The 18486-nt window shown below is 36.8% G+C and overlaps 1 protein-coding gene across 1 annotated transcript in view; it reads left to right on the top strand.

Annotated features, from left to right (window-relative positions):
* LOC145662706 (uncharacterized) overlaps nucleotides 1–18486 on the top strand; it is a gene marked incomplete in the record, with an annotated part of 269285 nt that overhangs the window by 127583 nt on the left and 123216 nt on the right. Inside the window, 1 exon segment of the mRNA XM_081728557.1 lies at nucleotides 2090–2299. Within this exon segment, the coding sequence (XP_081584683.1) occupies nucleotides 2090–2299 (210 nt within the window).

Genomic DNA, 18486 nt, shown 5'->3' on the forward strand with positions numbered 1-18486 from the left:
ATAATAATAAAAAAAACAACTTTAGAATGGATTTATGGGTAACTGGAAAATCTTTCCCATATTATTGACATGGGACACCTGTTACACCCCAAAATTATTGGACACTTGCAGTAGGGCTACAATGATTAAATTTAGCATAGTTGTAGTAGCTTTTTGAGACTGACCTACAGAAAAAATGCCAAAAATGAACATTTTAAATTTTTATGGAGTCTAAAGGGGAAATGAAGAAATTCCCAGTGTTATTTAAATGGACCTTTTTTGCACTTATAATATCATGTTTTAGGTATTTGGATTTCGAATAAACACTTGAAATTCTGTATGCTTGTAGGTTTTCATTAGTGTTACCTAAGTAAATCATCAAAAATAAAAATTTCGAACTGTAGAATGGTTTTATGGGGATCTGAAAAATCTTTCCCATGTTATTTATGTGAGACATCTACACCCCCAAAATGTTTAAGCACCTCCAGCAGGATTAGAATGACACAATTTGGCGTGATTGTAGCCTTCCGGGACTAACCCACATGAAAATTGCCAAAAGTGAATATTTGTAATTTTTAAGAGATCTAAAGGGGGATGAAATTGCAGTGTTATTTAAATGGGCGTTTTCTTCGGATATAAAATCTTACCTTTTAGATAGTTGAAGTAGGAAAAGAAACTTGAAATTTGGTAGAATTGTAGGTTTAAGAGGTGCGAGGCCGTAGGCCGAGCTAACATGGGGGTCTAGGGCAAAGTCGCCAGCTAGTTGTATTATAACCCTTTGCTATTCTTGAAACGGGCTAAATTAATAAATCAAGAAGGCAATACACGTAGAAAAATAATTTCATTGAACACAGTTTTCTTCATTCACTGCTCGATGGTTCTGCCCTGTAGCCGAATGAAGTGTGTGTCTCTATCAGAAACCAAACCTGGGAATATTTAATTTAATTGTACTTCTGAGTAGTCGAATTAATACATAGATTTTCATTCGTAAGGTCTCATAGTTCGGTTTCTGGTATACTTCAATTCTAAACGCAGTCTGGCAATTTTCGAATAATGTGGAGATTCTTAAATCCCAGTTGGTGAATAGGTTGTAAGTAAAATAGGAAATTTGTTTCAGTTAATAGGACTCAAATTTGTTTCCTTTTATCCTGCATTGTGTATAACGTATTCTAACTGTATTTCAGATTTAATAGCTTATCTGCAATTTTTATCATTGGGTCATATAGAGAAAATGTTTATTCTTCTCACCTATGCAGAAATACCGCGTTCGCCTCTTCGTAATTATAACAAAACACTCTTCTTGATATAAATTTTTATCTTTTATTAACTTCATTCCATTCGATTTTTTTTTAATGTAGCTTTGAAAATTACAAAGGAAGGGAGTCACTGTGTCTTTCTTACGACTTACAGATTCTGATACGTGATAAACACTATTAATTATTAATTAAGTAATAATACGTTTGTAACATTCCATTTTGATTACTATTGCAGATTGTACTTTTATCCATGTAAGTTACTAAACAATATCAGGTAAGGGAACGATCAAGTAAAGAGCTCAAGATATACCATGTGAAATAAGAAGACAGTACCAGTACCAGACAAGGACAAATTAAAATAGATTAAGCATTATATAACTTACTAGATAAAGAAATCATTTTGTTCATTTCTGTTTCATGTTTAGCCAGTTACTATAAACAGCCATCCTAAATGTTCTCATTTAAGAAAAATGCTTATTATTCATCCAGTAAAAGAATTTTCTTTAGTAAACACAGTAGTTTGTGTGCTAAGTTCAGTTGAATTTGCAGTGAAGTGCAGAATTAAAATTTAATAACACTTTGTTAAAGTGGGGTTAAGTAGTTGCACGTGTGCAGAATGAAGCTGAGCAGAAAACTTAAACATATGATCGCAGATTCAACCTAGAATTAAAATTTCTTATGCAAATCACAAATCAAAGGATAAAATTTTATTTTTTTTCTTTCATTTTTATGGGGAGAGAGCACAGTGTACTGCAAATCGGGGAAATGTTTTATAGCCTATGAAAGTGAAATTTTGTTTTAGCAAGTGTGACGTTCTCAAACGTTAATTTTTTTTTATTTTCTTATCTTTGTAGTCCAGTCCGATTCTTCCTATGGTTGAGGTGACGGTGTCCAACCCATGGCCAGCTACTTCTGTTGCTACAGAGAAGACTGCAAAAATTCCGTTGGCGCTGGAGCCTCATTCGCCTGATCCAGAACCACAGCCTAAAAGACCACACTTCTTAAAACTAGCAGCTCTAGTCAAAGGGAACAACAATGATGGGACCAAGATAGATAAAACTAAGGTCAGTACGATATGTAGTGTAATTATTTGTTATATATATGCATTTTATGTGCAATAAGAGAAAAAATGTTTTCTTGGTCGTCCTAGGTTTTTCAAATTAATGTAAGTATTCAACTTCAGATTTTAATTGAAAGGTTAAATGAAAAATAATTAAACACTTGGGTCCATTTTACGGTGAATAAAGGTTTTAGAAGATTCATGAAAAGCTAGGTTTAAAAGTTTCCTGTTGAGTCGTCGTCGTCTTTGCTTAGCAACAGGGTTGGCTGGTTTAAACCAAAGTGGTTTAAACCAGCTGGCTTTTTTTAAAAAAACCAAGTGGTTTAAACCAAAAAACGAAAAATGTTCGTAAAAATGTAACTATTCGCAAAATCTTGATGAACACACATTTGTGGGTTATCACGTTTCACTCCCATATATTACTCGTACTATATTCAGACCTAAATTCCACATTCATTACTCGGAGAGATTATATCACAAAAGCAACCTTTTTTATGTAACTTTATGGATGTTTCTTTTGTGATTTTTCTATAGTTATTATTGTTATGCAACCAAAGTAAAATTCTAAACATTGTTTCGTTTTAATTTTGTTTATTATTTATAAAATACATCGAAATGCCGTACTTTTTTGGGAGGGGGGGTCATACAAACCCCACTGGAGGCAATTATTGAAATCATAAGAATCTTTGGTAACTATTTATGTATAAATGTGTCAGAGCCAAAGTGGACTCAAATAATTTGTATCTTTATTCATTTTTCTTACTGATATGCAAAGTAAGTCGTTATATTTCTTTAACTTGAACCAATAAAAGTCGTAGTGAACTGACTTGGACTAAATTAGTTCTTCTGTACTCTGTAATACTTTGAAATTGTCCATATGTAATTCTGTATAATGGTTCCACTTGTGCAATTGTTTATCTTTTTGTCCTTCTGAAATGACTGTTGACGATTATATTAACAAATATGTGAAGATTAGTCCAACGTATTTTTTTATCAGGAATCCTTCGTGAGTGAGTCGGCAGACGTATCGCATTTGTGGCCAATTAGTCCCGGTTTCGAGTTCAAATGGAGGACAATTTCTCTTGGATGTAACCCGACAAGCGGTTTGGTTTCCGCTTTAAGCTTATGCGACTCCTTCCAGCATAACCCGGTTATTGCATACTAACACCAAAGCGAAATAAGCTTATTTATGTCCATATGTGATATAAATACATAGAGCAAATTATTTAAACCAAAAAACCCTGGTTTAAACCAAAAAAAACCGGGTTTTAACAAAAAATAAACTTTTTTTTTTTTTTTAATAAAAACCATGGTTTTTGCCAACCCTGCTTAGCAATCTCTCGATTGATCTGAGCTTTCCATTTTTCCTACTTTAAATTATTTCCTTGTTTTTTTCTTCCGTATATCTTATATTATTTGGTTTGCATATTTCAGTCCCAGCCCTTCTACGAGGGTTATTCAATAAGTCCGTAGAAAATCCGACAGATGACACTTGTAATGTTGAAAACCTTTTGCTTTTAGTAAGGGTTATTCCTCACTAGGCTGTTGTTGAAGTTTCAGCCATATCGTCACGTGGTTTCGTTGTCATAGTCGGTTGAATAAACAAACTTGTGTTTATTTAGGAAGATTAAAAGAAATGAGTTGGATGCGGTTATTAACACTTCTATTTAAACACCGAAAGAGATCAAAGTCGAGTTAGATGAAGTTCATGGCAATCTGCTCCTGTGTTTGCGACGGTTTAGAATTGGGTAAATGAGTAAACGCCGTACATCCACAAATGGTGAACATCGTTCGGGACGTCCAGTGGAAGTGAGCTCCTCCGAAATGATTGACAAAATCCACGACATGGTTTTGAGTGATCGACGAATCAAAGTGCGCAAAATAGTTGAGACCACAGGCATAACATAAGGTTCAGTGTTTTCTATTTTAAAGGAAAAATTGGGTGTAGAAAACTTCTCGGCAAGGTGCGTGCGATCGATTCGAAGGCTAGTTTGGCGCTATATCGTCGCGATCCCGACGAGTTTCTGCGTCGATACATAACAGTGGACGAGACATGGATACACTACTACACTCCAAAAACAAAGGAACAGTCGAAACAGCGGGTTTTTAAAGGCAGTTCAGCTCCAAAGAATGCGAGCACGGTGAAATCGGCCAACAAGATGATGGGATGCATGCAGAATCATCTACATCAATTACTTGGAAAAAGAGCAAACGATAAAAGCAGTATGCGTCGTTAAGAGAAGAAATAAAGAAAAAACATACATATTTGGCAAAGAGAAAAAAATATCTTTCATCAAGAAATGCTCGGATGCACACCTGCGCAGTTTCGATGGCGGAAGTTATGGAATTAAAATTCGAATTATTACAACATCCACCATATTCACAGATTTGGCTCCCAGTGACTTTTTTTCTTAATTTCCAAACATGAAAAAATGGCTCGGCGGAAAACGATTCACGTCGAACGAGGAGGTCATTACCCAAGCAGATGCCTGTTTTGAGGACCTTTCGAAATCCTACTTTTTGGACGGCTTAAAAAAATTGGAAAAACGCTGGGGAAAATGTGACGAGCTAAAAGATTATATTGAAAAAAAAAATAAAAAAAAATGCCCAAAATGATTTTTAAAAATCTTTTTCTAAGGACTTATTGAACGGCCCTCGTATTTCGCGAAACTCTTAAATTTTTGTGTTCATCTTGTCTGTATAAAGTTTCCCATATTCTTTCTTTTCTCCACAACATTTTAAATTTCAGTTCACTCTTCCTCACGACTAAGTTCTGGTCATTGTCCACATTGTTCTGGAGTAACTTCTACGTAAAGGTCTTAATTCGGTTTCTGAACTTTTCTTTTACAAGCAAGATAGATGGGGGGAATTATGTGCTGGGGGTAATTTGGCAAAAAACTTTTTAAAAATTTATATTTTGCATTTCAGTGTGCAGTATTTTTGTGGAATTTAATTACACCAAAATTTTGGGTGGGTAGATGTTGATCAGAAAAAGAAAAGGCTTAGATGAATTTTGAAGGGGTGTAATGAAAAAAAAAATGATTTGGTTGAGAAATAACATTTGAAACCAAGTTTCAGGTTTGTGTGTGATTTGGTTTGAGTCACAATAAATCGCTCATCTTATAATGTTTTGAGCCAGAATTTTTACTGTTAGTCATCATATGGATGGTGCCGTGAAGAGCATCCATCTTGAATCCTCACTGTGAGGCAGTTAAAATTTTGTTAAAATTTGTCTCTCATGATATGGGGGTAAATGGGTGGAATGCCTTAAGTGAACAGTTTTTGCTTAGAATTCATTGGATGCTGTCTGTCTTTTGTGGTATACATTTTTGTTTCATAGTGCATTCTGCTTATTAAGCTATTTTTAGGATTTAGATTTCTGGGCTTTCGGCATTTAAGGCCATTTAGCCCGTCACGTATGAGGGATGATGTCCCTCGTCAAGCACACTATCTGGGGAAGGGAAGGAAGAAAGTATTTGGGAAGGAAGGAAGCGGCCTGGGACCTGTAAATTAGGTACCACCCCGGCATTTGACTGGGTGAATGAGGAAAACTTCATTCAGCATGGCTGGCCTGAAAAGCTTTTTACATTTTTCGACCGAGTGCCCCCACCAGGAATCGAACCCGGGACCGCGCGCACTGAAGGCGAGATTTAAGCTATTTTGTTCAACTTAGGCCTCCAGTGGCTGTTGCGTATGCCAATAGTGCTGATGCTGTAAATTAGGGCCTGTCTATCAATCCAGAGTTCCAACACATGTTCTGCTGAAATAATTTATAGTTATTTAGCGTTAGTCTTATTACCTCCTCGTATATTTGTTTGAATATCTCTCGATTTTGCTATTATTATTATTATTGTTTTACGTTTTCGGCCAAAGTTTTGGTCGCTTATAGTTTTTTTCGTATGTGATATATTTTGGATTAAGTTCACAGGACAATATACTGTGCTACAAACAATAACTGGAAGGCTTGAAAGGGCATAATATCTTTGAAATTTAGAAATAAATTACTCTGTATTTTGCGTAAACAAAGGTATATTTTTTCTAGAACACATAAAACTATTAGTTTTTAAGTGGAATACAAGTTATATACACCAAATGTAAGCTTGAGTTTTCTTTATTTACACCCATCACTCCCAAGGGTTTATGTATACTTTCAGTGGCTTTAATCTTTTAGAATCCTTGGGGATAATTGGGTGGAAAAATAAAAATGTTGCAGCATCAAAAGTAAAGATGCCGAAAGCTTACCACTACCACAGTAGGTGCAGAAGAACTTGAGACATACAATCAGTTCTTAAAAACTAGAAAAACATCTATAAACTGTGAGGGGGGGAAGAATGTTGACAAAAACACCTCCCAAATCCCCCTTTCTACCCTATGCAATCTCTCTCTTTTGATTGCTGGCATTTTCCATATATAAATAGTACCTTACGTTTTTTGAATTGTGTGTGCTAGTATTATATTTTCTTCATACTACACGTGATTACTCTTTTCCCTAATTCGTTGTACTTTCCTAATCCATATTTGTCTACTGTTTTCCCGTCGGGGCCTCCTCCTGCCATCGCATTCTAGTATGTCCGCATAAGATTTTCCCACACTCATGTTACATCGTTTACGACGGGAACTTGTGCATACTTGCTTTACTTCATCATGCACTCTTATTGACATACGTACATCTATGGTAATTAAATCTTGCCCTTGTACTGTAGTTCACGATTTTTCGCATTTGGTATATTTTTCCTTCCATCTTTGGCTAAAGTTGAATGGTTGGTAAGTGGAGATGATAGAAAACATTCCTTATATGAAAATGTCTTTAAAAAATAAAATTATAAGCGAATACCAAACTGAGCTCGATTGAGTGAATCTTGGCACACGTGCTTTGAGAAATTTTTGTAGTAGCAACAGGAAATTGAGAATTTCCATTACAGGAGCTAGGTAGGGACGAAAGGAAATAAAATGTTGAATCTATCGGCTTAATCCTACCGCGTAGATTCCCAAACAAATATGAGCATTTATAATCAAGATTTCGTCTTCTTTCCTTCTCTTGAGGCTCGAAGCGATGCGCTACGGCTCGAAAAGTTCAGTGTATGGTGTAAAGTAGCAGACTCTTTCAACATAGTCCCTGTGAATGAATTAATAGAGCAAAAGAAGACAAACTCGCCAAGCATTTTGATACTGGATCGAATCTCATTCTCTTTTCTTTCCTTTTTTTTTCCGTATTTTTAAATTATTTTCGTTTCGTTTCTAGTGATCGTGAGGACTCTCATGAAGCCTGGGCTCTACACCAATCCTAAAACTGCTTTGCCTCACGTGTGACGGCGCGTCAGAATAATTTGGCATGATTCGTGGAGCTGCCATCCGAACGCATAATTGAGAAAATGTGAAACAACATAAGTGCACCAACAATGTTGCCAAACTTAGAATACATGGGCAACGAGCGATAGAAAACAGTACTTAAAGAACTATAACACGAACATTAACAATTATTCGAATTAAACAGTAAGAATAATAATAAAAATATAAAACAAGAACAACAACAAAAAAATAAAGAAAACGAAACTTAGCGTGAATTCGTCAACACTGTATCCTCGGGAGATGTTCTCCGTAGTATATGAGACACGACATTGGCTAAATTCCATGGATGGATTTGACGACCGGAGCATACCCCACGTTCTATTAGATGGTGAATTTGGTAGATCGTCAAGGTTCACGACTCTGTGCGATCACTAAAATTATAGGATATCTGTAAGATTTTTCGTATTCATAAGAACTGAAACATTATTAAAAAGAAACTTTGCAAATTTCCCCTTAATCTACGTATATACTCAGAAGTAAAGTATTGCGGGTAAAAATTCTTGTATACTTGTTGCCCCCATCCCTTCCCTTTCGTTGCACAGGAGACATTCACTTCGAAATAAAGTGGAATCTTAGTTTAACGTCCCACTATTATAACCTTTAGGCTAAGGGAGACAGATGATCAATGCAAGTGAATGATGGAAGAATTGGTGTAATAAGAATGTGGAAAGAAATGTGAGTACCCTGCGACGAAACCTATAGACAGGACAGTTCACTTCGAACTCAGGAAAACAAAGATATAAAGTGAGGCACAAACATGTTGCAGACTCACTAACATGAATGAAGTAGAAAAGATTGTCGTTATCAAACTAGCCAATGGAAAATTATTGTAGCTGAGCTTTTTGAACTTTTCAGCATGTTAATAGTATATTTTCTTTATGAGGGCATGCTAAGCATACCAAGTTTGACTATGAAGTGAAGGATGATTTTTTCTCTTAATAATTGAATAAATAAATTCTATAAGTGCATGTGCATGAAATATAAGTACTTCGAAATAACACCATACGTATGAACTAAGATCATACCACTCTAAAAAAGACAGGAAAGTGAAATACTGATATTTAAAAAAGTACAACGAAAAGGCATAAGTAAAGTTTCTTTTCCAACGTGAAAACAGATTAACAATATTTCATTAAATTTCTTCGCTTACGAATTATTAACTTGTGTCGTTTCTAGCCAGAAGAATTTGTGGAGGACAGCATCGTGTTCGTGAGTATTCTTGAGATTCACCCGTTTCTTCACATATTGTTATTCCACTAATTATTTAATAATCATTGACTTACTTTAATCATCGATCTCCTTCAGCTTAACGAACGTAAGTGTAACGTAAAACTAGCAATTTTATTTCATAAGGTGTCCTAACTTAACCGTCATGCTGACCGCAACAGAGGCCACTAGTAGAGGCACATAGGAAGACAACACGCAGAAAGAGACATGGGTACGTTACAGTTTATACTTAATGAAGTATACCGACAAACTGTAAGAGGCGATTCCTCACAACAAAATAAGAAAAGAGAAAGTTCATATTGACATGTGGCCACAAGTTCATAGGTTTAGAAGGAGGACCAGGCAACACACGTTATTTCAAAAACTGGAAACCAAGGAGTAGTGGTCATTAGCCAGAAGTTTTAAGACACCGTCTGTTCCGCGGTTCCACATATTCGGAATAACGCGTAACGCGATGTAATGTTTCACATGCATACGTGAAAAGGAACGTGAAATATACCCTGAGACAATATCCCAGTATGCGCTATTCCGAACATTATTATCTGCGTAACGTTGGTCCCTAACACTTCCGATTTCCCACTAACATTACATGTTCGCTGCTGCCTAGTCTTACCTTTCGTCTACTTTGGACCCATCTTTAATTCATATATCTGAGAATTCTGTTTGAGTGCAAATTTGGGAATCTCTTACGCAGTCATTGCACATTGCTGAAATATCTGTATTTGGAATGCGTATGTGTGACTATCTTTGCGCTGATAATAACCCCACGCCACAATTTCTCGTATTCGAAATAACGCATGTTGCAGTGTAGTTTCATCATGCTTTGAACGACTTTAGTTCTGAAACTACACTTCTATGACAGGTCTATATGAACTTTTTGTTATTTTGATGTGAGAAAATAACATAGGATAGTAATTTGTAGCTATCCGTAACACTAATGGATAGTAATTTGTGGCCTTGTATTCAGCGAAGGATTGGATTACCTATTTCAGATAATCGGTAGTTACTGATACGAGTCATCTCGCGAAAAGTTGCAGTCAGGTGCCAGGGGGATAATGGAACTCTTGACTTGAAGGTGAAAAATAGATCCTACCACTCTTATTTTTATTGGAAATATATTAGATTGTAACACTAAATTTAAAATATAATTTAGCAATAATTATAGTTAAGATCTTTTTGACCCAGATTCCGAAATCTGAACAAAATGAATAAATACCACTTAATTTTTTGTTTTCATTACATTGGTGGAAACACATTTTAAAATACACCGACTCGAACTAAATTTGAATATATGTCTTTCAAGAGTATATGCCTATCTTATTTTGAAAGTGTAGCACACCGGTCACTGTAGAGACCAGGCCGATCGTAGTATGTTTAGAGGGCATTTTGCTTGTAGTTCGAAGGTCGCAAGACAACACGAGTGTTTTGCACGAATCCTTTGTGTGTGAATTTGTCAGTCTGTAATTGAAAAACCAGTAATCGTATGTAATTGATATCCTGTAAACCTATTTTTAAGAAATATTTTTGTACCTTTCTATATAGATTTTTTTTTTAATCAACAGAGTTAGTTTCCGCGCTGTTAAGTTATTCTCTAATGCTGGCAAAGTAGCTCCTGTAACCAAAATGTTTAAAAATATTACTGAAGAATACGGTTTTCAGTGTCTCGTAAACGTTAATCTCCAAACTTACGTACAAAAAACATAATACGAAAAATATAGTTATTGCGAGTCAAAATAATGGTTAAAATGTTATTGCTAAGTTAATGTCTGTCTTCCAGTATATTTTATTCAAATTGATGTGAAAGTATTAAAACATTATGGAAAATTATATGAATTTATAATACCATCAATTCAGGAAAGTATAGCTGGATTAGGATTTACTTTCCTGAATTGACGGTATGTTGGGTAGATGAAAAATAACGAAAAAAAGAGGACTCTGATCAAAGAGAGACTTTGACGTAACTTCGGGTGACATTAAATTGTTCGTGTGATCAAGTTGTTTGAGAATGAATCCTTTATTAAATTTCCATTCAGATATCTTCGTAAATGAAAATAGTAATTAAGATTTCTTTAAAAACATTTTACAGCAATAAAAAGCGAAGGAGATAGTATCTCACCCAGTTAAGGTTACAGGAAGGGGCGGGCTTTGATATAAAAACAAGGTCGTATTTTGAAGTATTTCTGGAACATGAAACGATGTGTGTGTGTATAATATAGGTTTTTGTTAGTACCCATGATCTGAAACCAACGAGATTTGCTAGTCGTAATGTAATAGTGAAAGGAAAATCCAAGAACAGGCCTACGGCGTTTGAAGCAATATCCGGTGCAGTGAAGTCGGTTGTTCGACTGAAAACATAAAATGATCTTTGCGTGGTTGAATTTCTTAATGGATGTAATATTTTTGTTTAAAAAGAAAAAGTGTGAAAGAGGAAAAGAAAAGTGTAGTGTTTGTTGCCTGAGGTAATTTATTGTCGCCTTGAGTAGATAGAGGCATGACAGAAAATGTTGTGGAAATACCTCATTTTCTTTTCTGCTAACTGTATTCACTTAATTTTAAAGTGTGTGGATGTGGTAATCGACTATTATTACTTAAAGTGTGCTTAGTTGGTGATTTAATTTCTCGCATAGAAGGTAAGGTTCTTAGTTCCTTTACATTCCTTTATTAACAAATAGGTCTTCCATTCCAACTACTGAACGCACTGAGGAAGAAATGGCATAAACAGTTCTCTCACTTCCACATTCTCACTCATATGCTGACAGTTCACCATTCGTTTGTTGGATGAAGGTACTTACTTCGGATACAAACTCGAAAAGTGATTCAGATTCCACTTTGAACAATAGTTCCCGTCTTATATAGCTTTGATACTGAAAAGAGATGTTAACACTTTAAGCACAAAGCTACTAAATTAAATGTTTTACTCTGGGGCCACCAGCGTTCATTGGCATATTGGATAATAAACGTATGCACATGGACCCCAGTAATAGACCAAGCGTGCATACATACATACACATGGCGTTTAAATTGTTAAACTCCAATAAATAAACACGTGGTTGATTTTGTCCACTAATTTGTAAACTAATTGAGACATTGTGTACGATGAAATTCTACTGTGATGTTGAATAAAGTATAGTGAAAAGTAAAAGGAAAAATATTGCAATTGGTATAAAGATGGAAAATAAGTTAATATGAATTCGACAGGGAGTAGTAGTGCATTATTTGTAAACTGATTCTTAGTTTTCTGAAATATACGAGTGTCCTTCCGAAAGTAATTCCTTCTATTTTTTGTGTTTAAGAATATCTGCCTCGGGCGTTATATATAATGTTATGGTGAAAGTGAAACTTGCCTGCTATTATCCTGTTACTTTCGTTCTCTTCTGACAGGTAGCAACAGCGCAACAATCAACCAAAATGGAGTCTGACATGAAATTGCGTACAAAACAGAGGTCTGTTGAGTTCATAACTGCTAAACAAATTGCACTTATTGCCATGAACCAACGCTTACTGGAGATCTATGTATATGATATACAGGTTGGGCAGAAAGCAACTCCCAATTTTTAATGTTTTTTACCCTCCTAAAATATTATAGATATGAACTCAGTTGTTTTGCACAGATGTAGATTATTATATACCATTGTCTTTCCAAAAGCTACAACTCAGTGTGTGCTCCAGTATTTTCTAGTCACTGTTTCAAATGTTCAGGTACGTTTGTACGACCTTCCTGAAGACCTCAGCAGGAACATCACTTACGACCTCACGGATCTTATTTTCAAGTTCGCCAAGAGTTCGTAGTATGCTGCGATACACCCCAGTAAAAAATAAATCGCATGGAGTGAGGTTTGGACTTCCCGCTGGCCATTCTGTTTTACCCAGGCGACCCATCCAGCGTCCTGCGAAGTGTTCATCAAGTCATTGTCTTACAGGCAAGGCGTAATGAGGGGGAATCCATCCTGCAAAAATAGCACTTCATGTGACGCGTCCCATTCAGAAATTGTAGGCCATATACAATTTTCTAACATTTTCAGGTTCTGGTATCTTTCAGCGTTCATAATGTACCTCAACAGATAAGGTCCAATAATGAGGGAAGAAGTTAATCCACACCATACTGTCAGTTTTGGCTGGCCCTGCATTTTTTCAACAGTCTCTTTGGGATCATATCTACCCATTAATGGCTGTTACAACGATTAACGAACGCATCTTCGTCACTCCACGGAATTTTTTCAAACAGGTGTGGATGATCTTCATTCCATGCCAGCATCGTGTCACAAAATTCAACATCCCTATCGCAATCATCTGGATAAAACTTTTGGACATAATGAGGCTTTCATGGTCTGTAATGTAACTCTCTGTAGAAATTGCATGAACAGAATAGCTTTAATGCCACTATCTCTTGCAACCTTTCGTTTTGATTTTAAGAGCTTCGCTCGAACATCTCCCTCACTGTGGCTACCTTTTCCACTGATATGAAGTCGAGGGCCTACCTCATCTCTTAATAACAACGACACTTCTGGTAGTCATTGCTTTTCTGTGGCAATTTTAAATTGCTTTTGCTTGCGGAACAGCTTGCTTCCCATGTTGACCCCTCCACCACCGTTGGACTTGAATTACAGACTGCAACACCTCAAATCTTGCTGCAATTTTGGCGCTCTCCTCAGTGCTAAATTGTCTTGGCATTTCTGTGGCTTCAAAGGAACCGCAAAAACTTTGCAACATCTGAAAAAAATATTTTAAAAAATGGCATACTTTACTCTATAAAACAAGATGACTTCCATTACTATCTATGTACACGTAAAACCAATAGAAATTTACTGTTCAAAGTAGGGACTTAGTTTCCGCCCACCCTCTAGTGGATGTGAAAACAGTAAGGCAATGGGTAAGGCGTTTCAGAAGTGGTGAGAAGGGTGTGCTGGACGATCCATGGCCTGGGCGTCCCTGCTGAGCTGCCATCCCTCACAGTGAACAGCAGCTCGATCAACCCATCCGTGCTATCCCGCTATGAGAACACAAAACATTGTTCCATTGTTTTTACGAGGGTCATTCCGAAGGTAATAAAGGACAGTTCCTTAATCGTAATGTGCTGGTCAGCACAACTGAGTCGATCGAGGCGCTGTTCATTGTGAGGGGTAGCAGCTAAGCAGGATTGCCCGGACCGTGACTTGTGCACATCCTTTTCATCACGTCTGAAACGCATTCACGTCTACTGTATCGTCTCCGTAGATCTTTAGCAGGTGTTGAGAAATGCCAGTGGATTTGTTTAGCAGTCAGAAACTCAATAATATACGTCTTGTTTGGTACACACCTCCATCAAACATCATTTTAGTTGACTGCTGCGCTGCTGCTATCTTGGAGAGGAGAACGAAAATAACATGAGTAAGATGTTTCCACCTTTGTTACAACGCCAACATCCATCCCGAAGGTTAACCCTTTAAGTACTACGCATGTTTTTTTTGTCACGTTAGTACTGCGCGGATTCCCACGGTCTCCGTACTAACATTTGTTTGATTTTTATACTATTTATTATTTCATTTTTATTTATTTTCTATTATTTATTTATATGTATTTTTATTGTTTGTTTTCTACACTATCCTTTAGATTGTGTATGATTCTTACAATATATATATATATAAATGTTGGTGATTATAAGTATCTTTTGACCTTAGTTAAAGTATTCACCTATTCACCTGTTTCCTTGGTAACATTTCTTCTCAAGCATTCACAAACTTTATGAGAACACTCGAAACATACGGGCACACATTTTGTACAAGTGTCTCGCTTTGCGTCTGATGCGAGGTGGGCAGTAAGCACAGTATATATATATATATATATATATATATATATATATATATATATATATATATATATATATATATATATATATATATATATATATATATATATATATATATATATGGAAGTCTCTAAAGTAACCACAACATTCTCCTCAAGGCCCGGCTGTTGGACCTGAAGAACTCTCTGAATACTGTAGGTAAGATCTGTAGAAAGTTCTCCTTTTTGTAGTCGTCTTTCCATGTGAGGGGTTACAAGGATCTTCGCAAGGCGCTTCAAAAAGTCCAGTCTATTCATATCAGGAGTTTTGGAATAAGAGTGGTGCAATGCGAAACAGCTAGAACCAGATATATCAAGCAAGGCCCAAAAAATTGTCACTGACCATCATCTTGACCTTCTACTGCAGGTGTAAACAGCCATCTTTCTATCCAATGAGTCTACACTTCCCTTGGGCATGTTGCAGATTTATACCACTTAGGTGATGCATTGAAAAAACAAGAGGTTAGCCGTCGTAGACTGTTGAGATTAATGCATCAGAATAGGGCACCAATTGTAGCACAGTTAATATATTTCAAGATTGGCCAAAGCACGAGTGTGTCTGAGCACTAATCTCACCAGACACTGTTAGATATGGACCTCCGCAGCCAACATCCCACACATATACCATGTAGTGGCTCTATTACGCTTTCAGGAGCTTTCTCATGATTATCCATGGCACCAAGACTGCTTCTAGCTATTGGTAGGTTATTACTGATCATGTACAACCATTCATGTCTACCGTGTTCCAGTTGACAGTGGCATATTTTGGCAGGGCAAAACCCCTGTCACAAGACCAAAGTTGTACTGCATTGGTTCGATGAACACAATGGTGATTTTCAGTTACTGTGATTGCCCCCAAACTCATCCGATCTTAACCGAATTGAACACTGAAATATCATTGAATGTCAGATCTAAGCTTATCGCCCGCTGTGCAGAATTTACAGGAATGAAGCGAGTTGTGGTGCAGGTGTAGTGCGCCAGTCTTCTAGCCATCTACCAAGATCTCATTGCCTCTATGCCAAACCGAATTTATATTGTCCTGCGAGCCACAGGTGGACATATCAGACATTAGCTAGGTGATCATAATTTCTAACTGGTCAGTGTACTCCTGATGCGTATATAGATTTACTAGCTGTCCATTTTATCCGAACATGCCTCTTTCTTGGACTTAAAACTGGTCCAGGTGGGTTTTAAGAAAAGTTAGTAATGTCCTCTCATTTTTTATTGGGGAGGGTATAGACAACTGCTTCAACTTCAAAATTTGGTAGGAAAGAAACTTAATATTCCTGTAACCGGTATCGTAAAAGTGTAGTTGTATAAATTGTATTTCCTCGCTTGAGATGAGTCACACCTCACATTGATAAAAAATTGTATTTTATCGCAACAAGCTAAGGGGAGAAAACTTGTTTCATGCACTAATTATTGCATAAGTTTTCTTCTCTTAACTAGTAGCAATAAAATTTAATTTTTTACCAGTGATTCTCTTCAAGAGCCGCCACAGCTCTGTGTTTAAGAAATTTGTTGATATATATATATCTTTTTGTAAGGTCTAAAATTATCCTTCAGAAGTAGCTCGTAAGGAAAGTCATACTAGTAAAAATTAATTCCCTCACTTTAAAGTAAGGCAATGAGATTATCTAATGTATTATTGTTGTATACAACAATTAGTACATTAAGGAAGTTTTTTTCTTTAGTTTCAAACAAAAAAATGTGAATTTTTACCGGCGTTGCCTTACGAGCCGTTGAATGTTACATGATAACCCCATGCTTGTCTAGAAAACGGTATTGTATTGTTAAGGAAAGGAAATAAAAGTAAATTGAAGTGCTATGTTGAGCATTTTGCAGTGGCGGATCTAACCGGGGGGCCTAGGACCCCCAATTTTTTGAGTGACAAAAGTAATTGAAGCTATTATTTACATGTTTTTGCAAGTTTATGGTAAACTTATGATATACTTATCATAGTCTGGGTTCTGGCTGATCCCCCCAGTTTTTATCTTCTAGATCCGCCCCTGGCACTTTGTAATAGTTAGTAATCTTCCCATTTCATAAAACTCACACCTTCCCCATCTTAATTTGTTTTTGTCCTTGAATGTGTAAATTTATGAAAATTTATATTATTGTTTGGACATATTTTAAATAGTAACAACTCATGTGATAACTATTTTTAATACACAGTATTAAGTGTTCTGTTAGAATTTGTAAAATAATCTTACTTGGAGAATTCTTCTAAAAGTCATATAGACAGCTCTCCGGGCTTACCAATTATAACTGTCCATTCCACGATGTTCCACTTCGCGGCGTCTTTGGAACATAGTTACCTGAATTGCCTTCACACTTCCTCATAAATATTTAAATTTTGATTAAATGTCTCATATTTTCTCTATATTAAAAAAGAAATTATGGAGAACTCTGAAACGCTATTGTAGGTTTAATGATGATAGGATCAGGAAGCTCAAATGCTATCTTGTATTGGGAAGATCCGAGAGTATGAAAAGAGTTTATTTTTTATGTGGCGAACAACGTTTAAAACTAGAAATAAATGTAAAGTTTCAAACCATATATGTACAAGGGAAGCAGAAAAGTTCTTGCTGTTCTAGAGCAGTGATAAACAAACAAATGCATGGACGGGTACGTACCTTAAGTTTCGAAGCAATCTCCATCAGGATCCAACACCTTTTGCCAATGTTCCTGCAACTGCACAATACCCTGGTGATAAAACTCGGCGGTCGTGAATGCAAAGAAGTGTGAGTGCGTTCCGCAGGTCTTCCTCATTTGTGAAGGATCTCCCACGGAGATGGCTGTCGAGAAAATGAAACAGTGGTAATAATTAGTTGGCGCAAGGTCCAGTGATGCATGGCACAGTGTCTCCTAACCGAGTTTCTAAAGGGTGTTCCGGGTCCTTTTTGCCATATTGTTGTGGAGGAACAGCACATTCTTGCGATTCACCAATGCAGGCTCCTTTTGTCACAGTGCACGGTGCTGCCCTTGCAACTGTTGACAATAGGGGTCAGCAGTAATGGTTTGGCCAGGTGGAAGAAGCTCGTGATGCACCACTTGCCGATAATGCCACCATATAGAGACATAACCATTCGTGGGTTCGGAGGTGGTCTTGAGGTGTGAGGAACAGGGTCACGTGGCGACAACCAATGTCTACGCATGGTAGTGTTACAGAGGACCCACTTTTCGTTACCAATGAGCAAGCGATCAAAGATGGATCAGAAGGGCAGAATTGTCTTCAACATTGGGAGGCGGGCAGATTTGAGGCTTATTCTGGGGGGGGAGATCAATTTAATCTCATTTCCCTGTGTGGCAGTCGGATCCAAATCACCGTATTTCCCCCCCCCAAACACATTTTCAAATCGGATTATTGGGATAGACAGTCCCCCCAGTTCCAAGTCCCCCTCATCCCCCCGAGATTTGCGCCAGTGGGGAGACACGATGGCTCAGTGTTCATCTTGGATACGAAATATTCCTGTTTCAATTCCAGGCCGTGTGAGCTTGTGGTTGACACCGTCATCCCCGTGGTTTCTCAGGAAAACATCACTCTGGTGTTAATGTTCTTAGCTTTCTCTTTAAATTTTGTGCTGTTGCGGATTAAGTAATTTGATTCCCAGTTATTTTCTTTGTGGCACAAGCTACTGTACCGATGTGCCAATATATTAATTCCCTGTTAATTTTGTAATAACAAGAAGAAAATTTTTCAGCAGTCAGTACATTCTTGACATTATGTACATTGGGGCTAAATGATTAGTGATGAAGAACGTATCTTCAATAAGGTGCCATTTCAGCATT

The sequence above is a fragment of the Thermobia domestica genome, chromosome 10 (genome assembly GCF_964235325.1).
Source record: "Thermobia domestica chromosome 10, izTheDome1.hap1.1, whole genome shotgun sequence".
Lineage (NCBI taxonomy): Eukaryota > Metazoa > Arthropoda > Insecta > Zygentoma > Lepismatidae > Thermobia > Thermobia domestica.